Below are 19,938 nucleotides of genomic sequence, written 5' to 3'. Positions count from 1 at the left end.
TACGTACGTAGTGACAGAGCGAACAATGGCATTCCAGTTTAGTTACTGCTGTGCTTAAAATTAACAGAGGTTTCAGCCATGAAACCAGTGTATACCACGAATTGCAATCTTTCACTCAGTAGACTGCCACTGGCTTCTCCAGATAACCTTTAAAATAATATTCTCCGAACTGCTACATTGTATTGTGGCAGGCGAAAAAGATTTTTCACGAGCTTACAGCCATGAAAAATAAGGCAACCAGTACAAAAATAAAAGCCTGAAGGAAAGCCAACGTTTCAGGCTGACGCTTTTATTGACAGTGCGTCCTTGTCGTCTTCCGCACTTGTTTTTTTTTTTTTTTTTTCGCAGCAGTGTCAAAGACCGCAATCGTTCAGGACAAGTACAACATCTCGGCCAGCTACACAATACGTGCTGCTAATGGCAATGTTCAATACTGTACCAGTCTGCGGTAGCTTGTTGGTGGAGGAGATCATTATACTTATCAAGAAAACACCATCGTGGACACTGGAGGCACTGGTGGCTACCACTCTTTCAGCTTTCAGTTACCTACCTTTATACTGCATACGCCATAGATATTTCTTGACTGCTGCGCAGAACATAAATTGCTAGAGCTGATAATTATTTTTGTCGCGGATGTACAAGTAATTTTTGTGCGAACTCGTATCCGATTGCATTTATAAGTTTTATTTAAAAAAAAAATGGCATCATCGATGGCAGCTTGTATTGACGGTGCAGACAGCAGCGTGGATCACAGAAAGCATTCAGCCGGGTGAAAAAAATTGTTAATTTCTGAAGTTGCAAAGATTTCTTAATTCACGAAATTTACTTCCTCCCTGCCTCAACGACAACAAAACTGACCAAATTTCAGGATAAATCGTTCGGTTTAGCCTTAGTGTAAGGCACTGAGGCATTAGTGAACGAGACGCGAAAATGCACGATCAAAACAAGCACGGGCTATTCCGATAACGCAGATTTCTCGCCCGAGCCTCGCACACTGCATTCGGAAACCGTACGTCGTCGTGCCTATTGGAACCGATCACGTCTTTCAGCACACCGCGCACAGATAGATTTCAGTCAAACGTGCGCGACCGGCCGGACAGTGGCATACAAATGCTATTGTAGGTGCATTTCGACGTGGTGGCACGGCGCCATGTCCCCATGGAGTAAAGTTCGCGCCAGAGGCCGTCTCACGGCCCACTCGCGCTCCACAATGGGGGACCGCCGATTGGGACACGAAGCCGTAGCCGGCGAAGCTCCTGTAGTGCTTACTGGCATCGCTCAAGAGCCGACGCAGCATGCGGGAGAAACGTGCCAAGGATGAATGTCGACAGGAGCGCGAGTCTGCACACAGAGCTGGAGAATTCTTTCGAGTGCGCTCCTCGAATCGCTCCTCCGCTTGGTTTCGAGGATGGATAGCTGGGCGTATGCATCACGTCGGCCACCGTGGTGTCAAGCGTCGTTAAAAAAAAAAGGGGGGGGGGGGGGGGGGTTGCTCAGAATAATTTGCGCTCTTGTGACGCCCCATGCTCCGAAATGTGGTACAACGCAGACGACTTCCATACGTGGTGGTGGCGGGCGGAAGAATTAATCAAATGACTCCATGCAGCTACGTAATTTATTTTAAAAACAAAAAAGCTTCGCAATATGTTGAAGCTGCTGCCAAGAGAAGGTCGAAAAGTTGCGAAGAAATCGCTGTGGGTGTATTCTTAATTGAAATATCCTATGTACTATGAAATATATGAAATATCCCATATCTAGGTGCCTTCAGGTAAGGGCACGACGTGGGTTTTGTTCATTTCTTACTATTGTATTTTAAGGGCTTCATCACCGGTATTTCGTCCCACCGGGATGCGTGTCACAGGGCCATGATTGATCTCGCCATTGAAGTGCCTTTACTCTTTGTCTGTCGTATCCGCGACTCGAGCGGTATTTATTTCTCCTTTTTCTTCGACATACGTATGCCAATATTATTACTTCCATAACTGTGAAGTCAGCACATGCAAGAGGTAAGCAATATACAAGGGCATGGACTGAAATTTTCAATAATGACATATTCAGTTTAAAGAGATTAGTGAAATCGTGGCCAACAAATGCCAAACAAAAGTACTGTCTAACAGCTTTGAAAAGGCTTCTTGAGGAAATTGACTTAGTCCAGTGCTATTAGTGGATCGGCATACACCAAACCGTAAAAAAAAAAAAGAAACCTTGTTCATATGGAGTGTTTTATTGTTACTGTCATATTGCTTCATATGTGAAACGCTGTTTCGTTTGCACTGTTGAATTAACAGTTTCTTTGTAATATTCTGCTGTTGATAATATAGTATGTGAAAGAATGCATGTTATGCATATATACAGTATTGACCTACATACAGAGTGCTTCAGCGAACACGTTCAAAATTATTTAAAGGTTGCCTGTGGCGGATAGCACAATCCTAGTTCATGAGGCGGTCTACTCGAAGCGATGGACACTACTTGCAAAAAAATTGAAACGAACAATCGACTAATTAACAAAAATGCACTAATTTATGACTAAGTACCTTATGGCCTATATTGCAATTTACAAATTCTAGCCGTAGAGTTCGCAAGGCACGCAAGGCACTTGGAACGAATTCACAAGATAACACCAGATCCGGGATATTAATTCCCGAACTTTACGGAGAAATGCATTGGCGTTCCAATTACTTTTGTGCTTGAATGCATAAAACGACGTTTTGTTAAGAAATTTATTAAGAAAGTAGGTTCGAGTGTCTTAATTAACTCCATATGAATTAACTGAGCCTTTTTTGGCATGATTTGCGGCATCGATGTGGCAGTTATGTGGAAGGAGACAATGACGAACGCGCGAGCAGTGGCACGAGCGCTCCGATTTTCTGTACCTCACAACGCAACCTTGAAACATAGTGGATCTAACGCTTTCTGAAAGCGCTCGTTGAAACACCCAGTATATGTCATATAGGTAGGTACAATACGTTTTACGTATAATTTACGTGTACAAGAATATCAGAGTGTATAGCACCATACGTATGGAACAGTAATTCTTTATGAGGCAAGGACTAGCCGCCGCCACATGCGCGAACCAACATATCCTTGAACATGTCAATAAAAAAAAAAAGAAAAAGCTCCCCGCACTTATGCATACGTGTTTTTTAAACTGAACCACCATGAAACCTGATGCATAGATTCCGTGACAAAGCTTTAAACAAAACAAAAGCAAAGAAAAGAAGAAAGGAAAGAAATAGCATTTGCTCGCAGAAAAATATACTTAGCTTTCAGGAATATTTCGCCCTTACTACCGGTTTATGTCAACATCTTTCGTGTCACGGCCTAATTGTTTAGTGAGCCTCGGTGACTAATTGCCATTCATGCATTCTTAGCACGGTAACGTTTATTAAATGGGTATATTCTCACAGATTTGTGTACCTTTAATCTATAAGTTAAACATCAACCTTTACAAATTTAACTTCTATTAAAGGTAAGTTGGCGTGTACCTAAACTAGAGGTTACAACACTTTAACCTCTAATATAGGCATACAGTATTGAGCGCCTTTGCCTAAATACAGAGGCTACTTGCTACAGTATACCGGCTCAACCATTAAAATGTTTAGACAAAGCGGCTGGCTGGAGGTCCCAGATGGACACCGCTCTGCGCATGCTCCGTATATCCGGTGTCGCCTAGCAACGGGGACGCGGCTCTTCTTTCTTTCGGGCTTCTTTCTGCTTGCGGAGAAATGTGCGCTCTCGCGGAGGGCGCCCCTCGGTCTGTCCTTTTCGGAGGCTGCCTTTACACGCGCTTGCGCTTCGAAATAGTTCACGTGTCCACCTCGTGCAGTTTCCAGGGCAAAGTGTGTCCCTGTGTCCCTTTCAGCCTAAGAAAAAAAAAGAAACATTGCGTTTTGCAGGCAACTTAGACGTTAGGCGTACCGCAACATCTCCTGTTCGACCTCCAGGATATGAAGACAAAAGAATGCCGCCTACTCCCCAAAAAGGCGCAACAAAGGTGAGCGCGGGAGCCACAGAAATTTCTTTACTTTCGAATAGTATATTGTAAGTGACAGCCTCAAATTCTTTTGGGTTACAATCGTGGTGCTGCTAACCAATAAATGAGGCAAATTTTCGCTTTGCCAACGTCAAGTGTTCCGACCGTTGGCTCGCGCTGTTGCTGTTTTTCTTCTCCTGCACATACATTTGTGTTTACTCGGTGGATTGCTCCAAAGGTATCATTTATCATGCGAAAATGAAGAAAGAAATGAATTTCAGCTGACTGATTTTTTTTTATATTTCTGTATGCTGAATGATACCTTTGGAACAATCCACACAGTAAACGTAAATGCATACGCAAAAGGCGAAAAACAGCAACAGCACGGGTCAATGGTCTGAACGCTTGACGTTGTTCACGGGAAAAGCAATAATTTCCTTTACTAATTGCTTAACAGCTACAGAATTGTACCCAAAAAGAGTATGCATCTGTCACTTACTATGCCATTCGTGAGTAAATATCTGTTCTCCCGCGCTTACCTTTGTTCCGTGCCCTTTTGCTCCTCTAAGTAAATAAGCTTTTGAGTAGTAGTGTCCGCGTGGGTTTTGGTGGAAGTGGGATCGAGAAGAGCCCTCAGGAGGTTCCAAGTGCGTTTTGTGCCCAGCGTTCCTTTCAGTGTGCCGCAAAAGTTGGCCCAGTTTGTTTGAGCAAGCTGGGTGGCATATTGTGCAGCCTCCTTCGTGACTGCAGCGATACGAAGGCGAAGTTTGCGGTTTAATCTCTGGCGCTTCCATCGTTTGGAGAGGCTTCGACGAGCCTCCCACAGATGGAGGCTACTTGGGGGGCATTCTTGGTGTTCTTAATCTTTCTTCCAGCTCTGTCGAGGGCATGTTGTATCTTTTGAGTCCAAGACTCCAAGGTCTGCGGTGTTGTATCCTCCACGGCGATGTACGAGCGGAGTTTATCCCAGTCAACGAGGGTCTGAATTTTGGGCCGAAAAATTTTGGAATTTTGCGTTAGGGTTGTTTGTATCACGTGGTGATCGCTGCCTAATGTGTCCGGCCGGACCTCGTGTGCTTTCACTATCACATGTGTGCTTGTCATCGTGAGGTCTGGCGTGGTGTCTCTTGCCGTACTGGTGCTCACTCTCGTTGGTATAGTGGGATCTGTGATTAAAGTAAGTGTGTGGTGCATCATAGTGTTATGTATAAGGTTACCCTTCGGCGTGTTATTTATATAACCCCATGCCGTATGGCGGGCGTTAAAGTCGCCCACTATGATTCGATGTGTATAGCGTGTTTGAGTAAAAATTTCCGGTATCCTTGTGCCCTTATCTTTAGGGGGACTGTATATGTTTACAACCAACAGCCCTTTTCCCGATGTAGGGTTGGACGGGATAATCTCGCAGAGCGGTGTACTCGGTTCCTCCTTCTGAAGGACCCCCGGTAGGGGTTCGGTCTATGAAGGGGAGGGTTTTGTTAATAAGAATAATGGTACGCGATGTTACGGATGCCACGTGATATCCCTGCAAGGATAGAGACGCGGACCCTGTTTCCTGCAGGGCCAGTATATCTGGCGGCTTCGGAAAAAGTTGAATGTATGCGGCCAATTGGGCGAGTTTCTTTTTGATGCTTCTACAATTCCATTGCCATATGATTAGGTCAGATAAAGTTTGGTTTCCGGGTGGAGGAGTAAAGCCCACTCTACCCGAATTCTGTCGCTTATTGGAGTTGGCCATGTTGAGTCGTTACGGGGGTCGAAACCCCCAACTGTGGGCTGTTCACCTCCTTCGTGGGCTGAGGGGAGTGAGCGGCGGCGCCAGGTTATGGTTGTTTATGCTTACGGGTGGGTGATGATTGGGCATGGAAATCGAAGAGGTGATTAATTGCAGATTATATTTTGTCGATGCGTTGATTAAACGCGGTCTCCACTCTTTGTAGGGCCTGCTCTTGTTCCTTAACCATTTGTGTTTTGACAGTCTCGAGGCTGTCGCTTACAAATTTTAGAACTAGTTGCGTGAGGCCTTGTGTGAATTCTGGAGTTTGGAAATATTGTGCACAGGTCTGTTGTGAGAGGACTGGTGCATGGGGCGGCGCTGGATGGGGAGGTATTGGGGAGGCCTGCTCAACGGGTGACTTACCAGTGTCGGCCAGGGGGTCCTGCCGTTGCTGCAGCTGTGGGTCTGAATCCAGGCGCCCCCCGGTTGCCAAACCAGATGAAATCTTCAGACCCCCTCTTGCCGCCGAGCCAGGCGCATGTGCGGGCTCTCGTTGTGGGAGCGCCGGCCACGTGGCGTCGCTTCTCGTGCCGCACTGCACAGCAGGGCGTGGCGGGTGGTTCATGAGTGGTGTCGCAGGTGTCCGTATGGCAGGAGGTACTCGGGGTTGAACATGTGCTTGTTTGGTTTTCTTTTCGTGGTATGATATTTTCGGTTCCTTCGGTCGAGCGGTGCTGTGAGGTGCTTGGCTGCAGGCATTCTTAGGAATGTCGTCAGGTTGTTGGTTTGTCGTTAATATCTCGGTACTCTGCCTCGGTGGAGTCGTATCGGGTCCCTTTGGGCGCTGGCGCCGCTCTTTCACCGCTCGGGGCCTGAGTCTCCTCTGACGAGCCGGGCAACTCAGGTCAATGGTGGGATGGTCATCGGATCCGCAAGTAAGATAGCGTGGAAGGCAGCCTCCGTTCACCCGGGTTAAGCAAGCCTGCCACGCGTGCGCCACAGCGCTGGTGCGATGAGAAACTGGTGCGATGAGAAACACATGCGATGGCGCATACAGGCGTCGAGGTGCGACATGCCATAGGCGTTTCTAAGCGCCCAATTAAAATAATTAGGTCGATTTAGCTCGATGTTGAGTGTCCTGCTTAGACCCGTGTATTCCCCACGGTTATGTACACAGTTCCTCAGCGAAAGACATGACCTCTGCACAGCTCTCAATCAGCTAGATAGAACACCGTTCACCTTGAAGAAGATTTTGGTACCATGGCCTCGCATATCGCAGCTACAAAAGGCTACAAACGCTCTGCTGCGATATCTGAAGGCAACTGGATTGAGTCAGCGTCTGTGATCCGAACTGAGTGACCGAACGATATACCCAGTAGACTTTCTCTTCTTCTTTTAATCTTTCCGTCCCCTTTTCCCTTTCTCCAGTGTAGGGTAGCCAACCGGGCTCAGTCCTGGTTAACCTCCCTACCTTTCCTTTATCATTTGCTCTCTCTCTCCTCAGCAGGAACGCTAGCTTATGCACCGAGAACGCTCGTGTCAGTAGCGCAAGCCACAACGCAAACTTGGCTCTGGCGGAGCCGATTGTTGCGTCCAGGTGCGTCCACTTGGCTTCGTCGTTTTTGCAGCACTGCGCGTCTCCCTCCTCGCGCGTGCCACATCGGTGCCGCGACGGCGCGAACGCGCCTCGAGTGTCCGAATAATTGTTGTAATAAAATGGAGCGGACACGAGCCGCTTAGCAGCAATTTTATGCAGCTGAAAAGCGCTCTCGCTTTGCGTCACTTTCGGAGGCACTTGCCGGCACGCAGGTCTCTGATGTCGCCAGCGCAAGGTGTTGCAGCTGCCAGTCTTGGAAGCAACTGTAGGCGCCAAGGAGGTTACATACTTCCTTCCTCCTCCTCCATTCGGGCGTTGAGCGCCCCCGCGAAAACGAGCGGCCGCGACCGAAACGCAGCCGAGAGAGGTGCCGCGGCGGCTGGTGCACAACGGGACGGCGAGCAGCGGTCGGCGGTCGCAGGAAAGCGTGACCGGCGGAGCGCTACTCTCGGTCAAGAACGCGCGACGACGACGCGGCGGGTCGGACACGCTGGCTGTGGAATAAACGCGGGCGACGACCACCATGGAAAGGCTCATCGAGAATCGCCAGGAGGTCACCGAACCGGTCGCCACGCACGTCACAGGTGAGCTATATTGCGCGACTCTCGAACGCGTTGCACGGCCTGACGGGCGTCGCACCGGAGCGTCGACTTTGCGGTATACGCATATGGACGAAGACTTTGGCGCGTGCTTCTTATTTTTTTATTCCTGTGCGCAATTTACCGGTAGAACCGACAAACTTCGCGACTGACAAGAGGAGCAGCGCACGCACTATGAGATCATGGTGTGAGTTATGCAACGGAATAGGCGCCTCTTCCAGGCTATGTCGCTGCAAGAACTACGACAGCTGATTTCGCCTAAATATAACAATAGGAGACCTTAATTGTTCATTGTACTTGAAATCGGTTGTAATCGTTTTTCTTGTGGCATAAAATAGAAAGTAAAGATAAAGTTAACTAGTTCACTTTGACTTACATAAAGAGCCGAAACAAGGAGTGGTAATAGAAATGACATTATCTGAAACGATACATTCAAATCCAGATCGGCGACAGTGCTCACTGCAGCCGAAGAAAGACACGTGAGATTCAAGGAAATCGATAACACATACATTCGAATGTTGACGGGGGGGCTTTTATGAAATCAAGAGTTCGACGAAAGCTCGTCTGGTAGGATCGCTCATAGTCAAACGTAAAACGGACGGCGACCCAAAACACACACACACACACACACACACACACACACACACACACACACACAAAGGAAATAGAACAAGAGGTATTGACTCCCATACGGGGGCCTTGTTCCCAAATTCACAAACAAGGCCCCCATGTGGGAGCCGAAACGTCTTTTCTTATTATGTTATTGGTCGGCGTCCGTTTGACTACGATGTATTTCATGACCGCCGATACAGGTCGCCGATACAGAAAACGAAGCGAAATGTTATTGTCGAAATGGGAAAACAGCAATTGTCCAAACACTCTTCTATTCAATTCACGGTAGGGTAGCTGCAAGCTGCCGCTTTGAAGGAAACCAAGTTAGCAAGTATGCAAAAGTCACTTTGCTTGCGCAACGACAAATTCGGTTTATTTGCTTGCTGTTGCCGCAGCTTTCAGCGTGCTCCCCTTTGACGAGGTACACGCAGGTATGCCTTTCTTATGGTTGCAACGCGGCATTCTTCTTGAGTTGGTCTCCTTCAGATTCGCGTTCAGCGTGTCGTGTTACACGTCACATGACATAGTTAATAAACAATTCCGAAGACACTTAAGCACTTCTTATGAGGTGTGAATGGGAAAGCATTAATGCCCACTTGAGCGCCGCTGAGCGGTCCTTCGAGTTCTGCGCTGCGAGTAATGTACGTACCATAGGTGTTGCCCGAGCCAGCAAGCAGCAGCAGCCTGCGGTGCCAACGCTGCATGCCACCGACGCGGTGATTCCCTCCCCGCAACACCTTTTCACCCGCTCTGCTCCGTCGAGGCGCGCTCGTGATCTGGCTTCGCAGCCAATGGGAATTTAGCTGCCTGTTTCGCTGCTGCAGACGCCGGACGCCAGCTTTTTCGCTCAATGAGCCATTTGTCGCATTCGCATCAAGAAAACAGTATGATCAAGCTTCCCGATTTGAGCTGTCCAGAGGGCCCACAATGCGGCGGTCGGGCAAGGCCTGACTGTCCCAACGTGGGAGCGGCCCGCAGCGCGCTGAGTCGCGTACCTCAGGACCTTATTAAAGTTTTGCATCCATCCAACCATCCATACCGAATTGAGACAAGACGGCATCGATGCGCTGCATGTTTGGAAGGGAATTGCTTAGAGGGGCGAAGCGTTGGGTGGTTTTAATTCATTGCTGGCCTCCATTCCAAGTGGCATGGGGACGCTCTTAACATCTGAAATCGCAAAAAAGAAGAAGCCTTCGGAATTAGTGTCGACTCTACATTGAATATTACTTCATTAATTTTTGAAGCACTACTGTCGAAGTCACACACCTCTATGGCCAGCGAAGGTGTTCAACGAAAACACTAGCGTGCACGTGCGTTATACACCAAGTATCACCAATCCTTTCCATGTAACAAGCCTGTGAATAATCTGAATAGTGAAGTGCACGTGCTCAAAGTTACGCTAAACTCTCCCGCGTAGTTTAGCGCTTGGAGGCCGCTCATTCGTCAGACGAATACAACAACACCTGCGGGCGTCCCATCTGAACGCGGTCTGTGAGAAAACAGCAGTCCAAATTCGTGCGAAAGTTTGTGATTTTAGGATGTTTGCGTATCATGTTCAATCGTTGATGAAGTGGAACAATGCAATTACAAAGTGTTTCGTCGTCTCAGTCAGTACTACTTATGTGGGCTCTAAAATATCAAGCTTAAATTTATTTTTAGTAGACGCAACAGTGTCTTCTTCGACAGGAGAATGTAGATTAATGTCCTGGGTTCTTATTTAGGCAAACAACTAGTACGCGCACACTGTTGAAGACGGGAAATCAATGACTAAATGCCACTGCAGTGGCTATGAAACGAGCGCGTGTAACTTCGCGCTCTCAGAAAGTGCGCTCAAAAAAGCTCACGCTTATATTCCCGCGATACGGTATGGGTAAAGAAGTCCACGCAATTGCGGGCTACCAGTTTTCATATTAAGACGCTGACATCGCGGCCCATAGTAGCGCTCCGATGTGAGCGACCATTATTTAAAATAAATATAAGAACAAGAAAAAAACGATACAGCGGAAGGAGATTGGGAACAGGTTAGGTTACTGAATATATAAAACTGCAGCTATTGCGGGTGCAATTCTTTATTCCCGATGTCACATCCTGTGCGCATATTTTGAATGACAGCGATGCGTGACAAGTTACTCCATGTTTCTCGCCATTTTATGTCTTCTAACGGCGCTTCGTCCGTTCCTTACGTTTGTCCTGCCTCAGGTGTTGGTTAGTCTGTTCAGCTGTAATAGTTACCAACCAACCCAAGTTAGCACTCTGATGAAACTTTCTGTAAATGCGTTTATGACAACGTTTATTGGCAAGCTTCTAGCCAATAATGAACTTGACTTTAGTCTAATCACTGCGAGAAGGGATGAAATACTACAGAACACCATTTTCTGTTCGACTTGGTAAGACATAGTCGTGTTCGTTTGCTGAAACATATTGACACGTCTACTTGTTTATTGGGTGAACATGTTTCACCGCCTAACAAATGTTATCGCACAGCAAGAGACGCGTCTGCATGTATCGGAAATTTCTCGAAAGTTATCGATAGTTCTATTCGCTGTCTCTTGTGTAATCTGATTTGCGCGACGCGAAAGGTGTAGAACTTTCTGGAAAACACGCGTGCACCACCGATTGCCCTGGGACCTTCGATGACTGGCGTACAAACGCCGACGCGCTTGGCCACTGATCCGATTTTCGCCGATCTCCGACTGTGTTCGCCGCTGTCGTTGTTCTTTGAGGGTAACTTGCCTTTGAGGGCACAGGTTCGCCCATTATATATAAAACGGTAGTTTCGTCATTCACGATTTTGCTTGCTTCTTCACCGCCGCTACTACCTGACAATATTAAGCGTGGAAAAAGAAAATCAGTGTTAAGAGGAAGCTTTAGCTCGGGTGCTCCTATGTAAATACATGTAAAAGGAGAATTCGTTTTTCTCGGTAACCACTGCACCAAATTTGACGGGGTTTGCTGCATTTAAAAAAAGAGCTTAAAATCTAGTGACTGTTGGTTTCGAATTTTCGATTTAGGTCGTCAAATTTTTATAAAAATTTGGCAAAAATCGCAAATTTTCAGAAAACGAAACTATCAAGTTTACAACTCCGTAGCTCAGCAAGAAAAAATGATATCTCAATTCTGTGAATTGTACCTGATAGTACATCTAAAGCGGACAAAATTGATATGTTACACATGAACCTCAAGAAATGGAGTAAAGTGTAATTACAACTTTTGCAGAACCTTAGTAAACAACGTAACAAGTTCACGTAAGATGTAAACTGACATATCAAATTTGTCCGCTTTGAATGGTCTAATGGATGCCGTTTACAGAATCGCGATATCTGTACTTGATGGAGAGCTATTAGCTTGTAAACTTCGTGCTTCTATTTTTTTCAAACGTCTGAATTTTTGGAAATCCTTTTAACAAAATTCAAGCCCTAAATCGCAATTCCGCTTCCAACAGTCACTAGAATTTAACTTTCTCTCTCAAATGCAACAAATTTCATTCAAATCGGTCCAGGGGTTATCTCAGAAAAATGTTTTTGCGTTTTTACATGTATTTGAATAGGCCGCGTCGGAGTTGGGCCCGAGCTAAAGCTTCCTCTTAAGTATGATCCCGTGCAGTGTGGGAATCAATGTTATGCGAATCATTTTGCAGGTATCTATCTCGTCGCCTTTGTGGTTCTGTAAAATGTTACTAAATGGCGCAACATGTCCGTGCAACGCGGGTAATGCCTGTGCGTTACCCAAACACGTGCCCGACGGCAACGATAAGAAGGGTGGGGCGAATCAACTGATGAACAAATCGGAGATGCAGCTAATGTCCTTGGTATCGTTCGTACGTGCGACGTGAGTTTACAGGCTTATTACCACGAAGCTCTCCAAATGTGAGCTGGTTTGTACTTTTGTGATCTGGGTTTTTTAACGTGCGGCGGCGTGATATAGAAACGATTCAATAAAGTGCTTTTCAACTGAACGGTTTCAGTGTAATATGATTTCCGGTGCACTTCAGAGCGGAAACAGCGTAATCTCCAGCTACATGGTGTGATTCAATTCTCATTCTCATGTTGAATGACGCAGAGCAGTGAGCTGTTGTAAACAAAAAAGAAAATGTTTTTACGAAATTATACGCGCCGTGTAAGCACCATTAACGCGCTTGCCGCGTTGACAGGTGAACGAGTGACGTGCAACACAAGTATCTAAAGCCCGGAGCCAGTCGTCGTCGGGTGCAGAATGCCGAGAGGCGTTCCAACGGCATTCCAGTGGCAACCTTCGACTGCGCTCATTATCGACGAGTAACCCCTGTCACGCGACGCGCACTGTTTGCAAATTTCACTGGTGGACTCTCCAGGCACTTCCGAGATTTTATACCTCGCTGCGCCTCCAAAACGAAATGCTCGATTGATGCCTTGACATCTTCAATCCAAGGATGGTGTTCTGCTTGTGTGGAACGAAGGTTTCGAGCGCCTTCTTCATAACGCGCTTCTCAAGATCACATCTCCGACATGGTCGAGTAAAATAAAAAAAAAGTATGCATACTGAAGTTGAGCGTTCTTGAATATGATTGTGTAACAACACTCGATCTGCACTGATTTGCACTGGCATTTGCCAAAAGTACGAACGAAAGTGCCTTGATGTCGTAATGGTAATACAGCTCTGTGAACTCCTCCCGGACTCTGAACATTCCGTTGTTTTACCGCCGGCTATTCGCGAGCTCGGAGCGAGCAAACATACCACATCAAGTGCACAGGAGTGATTCCGCTACATGCACGGTGCACCAGGTTACTGCGCTTATGATATCATCCAAGACCCCGTGGCGGGCATTTTCCCCGGCAACGCGTTCTTTCCCACGAAACGTGAATGGACGACTATTTACGGGAAGCCTTTGGCGCAATGGCTCTATTTAGGCAGGCGGCGCCACACGAGTGCACCGATACTCGGCCGCTTACTCGCCACGGCGCCGAGACGTGCTCCCTGTAAAGCGCTGAGAATAGTAAGGCGCCCGGCGCGTCCTGATAGCCGGCGATTGTTGTCCGCTCAACGTTGAAGGAAGAGGCCCCTTATTTCTCATTCTTTGCTGCAACTAAGCGCCTGAACATATGATGGTCAAATCGCGCTTGTTGCATTTATTTAGAATACGATTGAGCACAACACTATAATTCTAAGATCATGGTTAAGACACACTGGCGGGCTAGTTGGTTTGAATCCACGATAGAATTTGTAAGCGCGACTGAACGAGGACGAAGAAAAAAAGCAGGCACACAGAGACAGCGCTACGTTATCTTAAGTAACTTACATCTAGCTAACCGCAACCAGGTTTTTGATGAATACATGTAAAATAGCACCGATGTTGTGAAGGCATTCACATTGTTGAAGATTTTTTAATTATTCTGAACAACGAAGCAGGCATTTTTGACTCGGTGGTTTCAGAAAGGCTAACCTCGTTCACTGAATTGTCTCCTTTGTCGTTGACGCATGAAGTCAACGACAAAGGCTTTTCACCACAAATGTTCTGCTGGAGTTATCAGCCGAGAGGCAATAAGTCAGTCCTACCATTTACATCCGCTCACTCAAAATTCGCAGAACACGCAGTAGTAACATCTTGTTTCAATAATTATCTCATGAAGTCGTGTGACCACAAAGTGCAAACCAGTTTCAGAGATCATACCAAGCGCCTGGGAGATTTTGGTTGCCCGATGCGTATGCTCACCTCGATCGCGGAGGGCTTGAGCAGGAAGCATAAAAATGTATCGAAGGGAAGCAGTATAGCACTCCTAGAGCAAAGAAAGTTACTGTGGTACCACACATTCATTGTATTTCACATAAGAGTGTTTTAGTTGAGCGTATTTACGCTCCGCTAAGCAGTTAAGCGGAGCGGAAGCGCGAATGCGCATGCGCCGTCCGCTTAGCCGTAAGCGGGATAGCGGAGCGAGGAACACGGTCCGCTTAGAAGCTGCCTGAGCGGAGCGTGCCGCGCAGCACTTTGGCTAGCGTTGGCGTCCGAACGGATTGGATTGGATGCCGAAAGCAAGCGTGCTGGCTAACACGTGGCGTTCCCCAAGACGGCGCTTTATTTTCCATTGGATAAAATGGACCGGTAACGCATTACAAGCGCACGTCTAGATACTTCATGGAGAAACAAGTTATATATATACATATATACGTTTTACGGTATAAGAGTGATCATAAAGTGTTTTTATTTTCTTTCATTACCCTGAATTTAGCCAGGGGGCGCTGCAACTACGAAAGGTCCGCTCCGCTACGCTAAACGTGCAACTAAAACGTGAAAATCGCCCGCCGCTCCGCTGTGGCTTAGCGGGGCCGCTCGGAGCGGAGCGTACCGTAAAGACGCTCAACTAAAACACTCTATAATCTCAGAAGGATAGCGGCAAGGTCGAGTGTAGGCGGGGTTTTCTCTGCCCCTGAGCATCTGTAGAAGTTATGCAAACAAGTTATTTCAGAGAACAACAAAACTTGACATCGCAAACAATTTGTAACCTGCACTCTTAGTGTTGTCTATGGCATTCCGCGTTCGTGCGGAAGAACGCGTGTGGTCAACCTGGCAGATGCATCAACCAGAGACTAAAATAGCATCAATATAACGTCGCTAGAGTAATCACGGGCCATTTGGGTATTAATTGCCGAGGCTGTCCCTGCAAACCCATGTTTGAAAGTACTTCTATTTTGTATAGGGTTCATAGCAGGATGACGAGGGAGATGATGGAGGCCTATGAAATTACAAAAGTGAGAAGAAAGCTGCGTGAGCAAGCCATCAGTGTTGCTATCTGAAAAAGAGATATGATTACTCGGTTTATCACTGTAATTATTGCAGTGTATGTTTTGATCAAGCCTTAGACACGTGTACGCTTCATCGAAAAGCACCACTGAATAAGTTTTTGTCTCGTTTGTTTCCGCTCGTTCAGTATATATTTATCGATGCATGCGAAAATAAAACCTATAGTTGAAATGACCTCTGTCTCTGCCCGCCTGTTTCGTTCTACATCCTCGTTCAGTCGCGCTTGCACATTCTATCTAATAATACCTTCGAATGCAAGGAAGTGTGCGTCAGATCCGGCATGCAACTGTTTGGGAAATTCGTTATATCGAAGAAGCCGGTCCATGAACACCAAGTCACCTCAGCGGGACTCCGAGTATCGCGACCAAATGACTATAGTAAATCTGTGTTGCTCACCTATCTTTCTGTCCTATGAGTGAAGTATTACGTCTTGATACTTAAATGGTTTCTGAAAACTGACTTGTTTTTCACAGTTGCCTGTTTGGTTATTTTACTTCCTTATATTCGCGTCTTCTCATATCACTGCTCTCATTTATCGAGATGCTCGCGTGGTGGTGGCTATATCGTTGCATGCTATACCGAACCTACCGGGGCAGGTTCACTTCCTAAATTGATTATAAATACTGAATTCTTCATGATAAAGACTCAAATTATAGCTCAGGTCGTGCATCTATATTGTTCTATCTGTGTTCCTAACGCTCCTTCGCTTGTCGGCATGTTCTTCGTATAGTTTTATTCTATGTGTAGTTAATCTGAAATTTTTTTCGTGTTTCGGCCACTTGGTGCTTTCGATCGGTTTTTATTCCCAAGACTTACCGTGGTGCAGTGTTTAACTTTGGCACTTTCGTTTTTATCAGAATAAATGATCCGAATAATAAAACGGCTTAACTGATTGGGTGAAAAAATTGCCTGTGATTATAGTTTTCGTGTTCCGAGACTACTTAAGCTGACGCGATTTTGACGAATTGCCGCTTAGCCTCTATTTATAAGAGAAGGTTACTTCACGTGGTATAATCTCTGCTGTCGCGTTTAGTATTGCTTTGCATTTTCCTGGGGTAAGGACCGGGCAATCGTGAAATGCTACTTGGTTTTCGGAACGAGTCAATGAGTCACATAGAACGAGAAAAAGAGAAAGAACGAGCGAAAGAGAGATAATAAACTATTATATACAAGTCTAGGGCAATCTCCGATTTGGCATGAGACTCAAATGAGCACTTTCGGCTCTCCTCGCTAATGACCTGAGCCTAACTTTGTCCTCGGTCATTTGGTTCACAACTACAATAAAACAATATTACGGTGTGCTAAGTTTACTGATAAAGGGTACACTGGCTCCAGTAAAAAATGGTATACTCCAGCTATACATTGCAGATGTAGTTGTTCTGGTTTCTGTCCGTTCACGTGATATCAGAGGCGAACACTAAAGAGGACTACGCTGGTACACTACTTTGGTGGTGGTGGGTTGTAGCAGCAGGCGCGGGCCTGGCTATCAAAGGTGGCAGTTCCTCTGCTCGAGCTTCTCTTATAGAATCACTGCCTCCTTATTGCATTCTTAAGAGAGACTGGCCAGATGTGGTGAAACACCGCAGCGATTCTACGCTACTTTCCCGGACAGCGTTCAGTGCCTGTTGATGTTGGTGCTGCGTAAGATGCACAAACGTGTATCATGCCAGTGCTCTCGTTTTTATGCGCAACAACTTCGCGCTACGGGATCAGCGATTGGTGGTGCATTTTATCGCAGAGCAAAACTTAGGTATGTGGTACATGACTTAGTCAAACTTACGTAAGCTTCGGTAAACTTAGGTACATGATTACCATTACACTCTGAATATAACCGTCCGGAGTATCTATCACTCTTCTTGCCTACCATACTCTAGCGGCAAGATGAACGTTTAACTTTCTATATTGTCCTCGAGGCTAGCACTACCTGTTTTCATCGGGACTTGTGGAAATAACAACGCTTCACCAACAAGGAAGGGAAATAGCGTTGTGTGCTCACCCAGCTCTCGATAAATGCATACGCCTTGCACCTGAAATGTGTAGGCAGCCTTCCCCTCCGTGCGCGTATACATCGCGTCCAGTACTCACTAAGGTCCCCACCGCCGTTCATCATATACTGATATAGTGAACACGTGGCAGTGTGCGCCGAACACACCTCTCCCCGACCCCACACCTAACTCCCTCTACACCCCTTCTTTCGGGACTCCAGCCACTTCTACCGACGATCAAGAATGTAATTGAGGGACACTTTGATGACCTCCTACCCTCGAGATGCCCAGCCTGCCTCTTTTCAGTCTCACCAGCGAAGCAAATCTCAACCAAAGCCCACGGAGCCGCGACGACTTCACTGCGCAACAACCACATTTTAGCAGTGGTGATGGGCCAGGGCCCGTATTCACAGAAAACCTCTTACACTGCAACTGGTCGTATGAGCAGTTACTAGCCATTCCTGATGTCGGACATTTTACGAGAGAAGGCGACCAGCCAATGGAACACAGGGCTTAGGCACAAAGAACTTTGTGAATTCGGCCCAGGACCTTTGCTCTATGCAAGTAGGCACAGAAGAAGACACCAGATGGAATCTTGTTTTATCTGCGTGGGAATCAAAATCCTTTCTTATAGCAGTAACAACAACCCTCAACCACTCGCTCGAAAAAACATTTAAGTCACAAGGATCTGAAGTGTGTTCTGTTTCCGTTTACCTTTCCTATCTCCCTCTGCACCTTTGTTCTGCATCTATTTTCCGCGTTGTCTCCACCGCGGTCTCGTGGCCCCGTCTATACTGCGGTGCCCGCGGTAGAGCCGGTCAACAAGCGACGCCAGCTGGCTCAGGAGTGCAGGCAGAGGAAAAAACTGGCTGCGCAAGTGATGCGGCACCTGCACTGCCCTCCCGGTGGTGGTCAGCGTGCAGCGAAGGAAATGTCTTTACGTCGCGACCACAAAGGATGCGCCGAAAAAAAACCTGGCGCCTCAGGCAAGGCCGCGGAGAGTGTCGTCTGTGTTCTTCTGCTGCGGACGCTTCTTCGTTTTTCTCTTCCGAGCAGCGAAATGTAGGCCGAGCTGAGGCTTTACGTAATCACCCGCATACCTTTCTTTTTTTTTTTTTTTTTTTGAGAACGTAAGGTTTTCTTGGCCCTGGCGTACTTTTCGTGTTCCGGCAAAAGATTCGGTCCGAAATACAATTTTTAGTCTCTTTCTGTTTGTCTCCGGCTCGGGCAATTGAATGCAAAAGCACTCGTCTACTTAAATTTAGGCGCATGTTAAGGAACTCCCACTGGTAAAAATTAATCCGGAGTCACCCACTACGGTGTGCCTCGTAATTATATCGTGGCACAAATTTAAGTTTCCCGCACGTTTCGGAATGTACACTGCTATTATCGTCGCACGGCGCGAGATATCATTAGACAATTAATACTTTCGCTGTATAATCGGCGACAATATTAAAGAAATTTCGATTGCAGTAAGTGCGTGTTTAGCCGAGTGATAATTTGATAACATTGTAAACCGCGATGAAAAACGGTCACCGTCCAAAAGTAAAGTAATGTGCTCTCGAAGCTACAGTTTCATCGAGAAACCTAACAGAACGAAAGAATAGTTCTTTAACGAGATATCTAATGTCATTTTTCCAAGCGTTCTATATGGTTCCCTGCACGTGTTGTTCTGTTTATGGACGGGATAGAGGAAGCGATGGAGAAGAAGTACAAAAGACACTCACTGAAATGACTTCGAGCAAAGGAACTATACTTGGCTAGCGGCGCTGGCCGAACAGCGTGTTCATAGTTCTCCTGCAATATGCCCCCAGCACGAGACATCCAGGTAAATTTTTGTTTTCTGTGAGAAGAATACATTTCGGCGGCATTGTATTGTGCCGTAAAGGCCAGCACACTTCGGTGCTTCTTCTAGAACCCGAAGCATACAAAAAATAATAATAATAATTAGAAAAGTATATATCACTGTTTCTTTCTTTTTGCTTTCTTTTTTTTGACGCCTGTCCAACCGGCACTTTCTCTCTTTGTTTGCACATCCTGCAAAATTACAACATAAAGGAGAAGTCTCGCTGGCACTTTTGCTCCAACAAGCTGAGCGGACGAAGACAGAGGCGCCACTTTATTCGTTCGCGTCATAGGAGCCCTCGACACCGTGATCAGCTGAAGGAAGTCGTTATGGAAAAGCCACGCCTCTCAAACGCGTGCACCATTTGTACACGCGGGCTTCAGCAGTCGAGGAGACCCTTAGTATATCCCACCACTTGCGGCGTATCCTTGTGCCGGCTCCTGGAAGCGGAAAGCGTTATCGTCGAGGTAGTGTTTTCATGTCACAAGAATACGAATCGGTTTGACCAGACAGTCCTTTTATAGTATCCATAATGTACGCAGTTCATTTCTTATTTATTTATTTATTTATTTATTTATTTATTTATTTATTTATTTATTTCAACATACTGTCAACCCCTTGGGTGTTATTACAGGAGTGGGCGTACAAACCTTGACGCATATATGTATATTTGCAATCCTGGCTTCTTTATTTGTTTGTTTGTCTCAGAAAAAAATATATATACAGAGTAGTTGGGAACAAATACAGAGAAGCAACCAATATCAATAAGTAAAAGAGAGGACTAGTGCCTTCTCGGCAAGCTCAATAAATTTGGTATAAATGTGTGTCTTT

The 19,938-nt window shown here is 46.3% G+C and overlaps 1 protein-coding gene across 1 annotated transcript in view; it reads left to right on the top strand.

Annotated features, from left to right (window-relative positions):
- The first annotated feature begins 7,423 nt into the window (after positions 1–7,423).
- The window catches only part of LOC126520590 (carotenoid-cleaving dioxygenase, mitochondrial-like), a 60,192-nt gene continuing 47,677 nt past the window's right edge, over positions 7,424–19,938 (top strand). The window contains exon 1 of the mRNA XM_050169379.3: positions 7,424–7,874. Within this exon, the coding sequence (XP_050025336.1) occupies positions 7,814–7,874 (61 nt within the window). The 5' untranslated portion in view covers positions 7,424–7,813. The remainder of the gene's footprint in view (positions 7,875–19,938) is intronic.

The sequence above is a fragment of the Dermacentor andersoni genome, chromosome 3 (assembly GCF_023375885.2).
Source record: "Dermacentor andersoni chromosome 3, qqDerAnde1_hic_scaffold, whole genome shotgun sequence".
NCBI classification, from domain to species: domain Eukaryota; kingdom Metazoa; phylum Arthropoda; class Arachnida; order Ixodida; family Ixodidae; genus Dermacentor; species Dermacentor andersoni.
The sequence above is the reverse complement of the archived record's forward strand: the minus strand, read 5'-3'. Positions and strand labels throughout refer to the sequence as shown.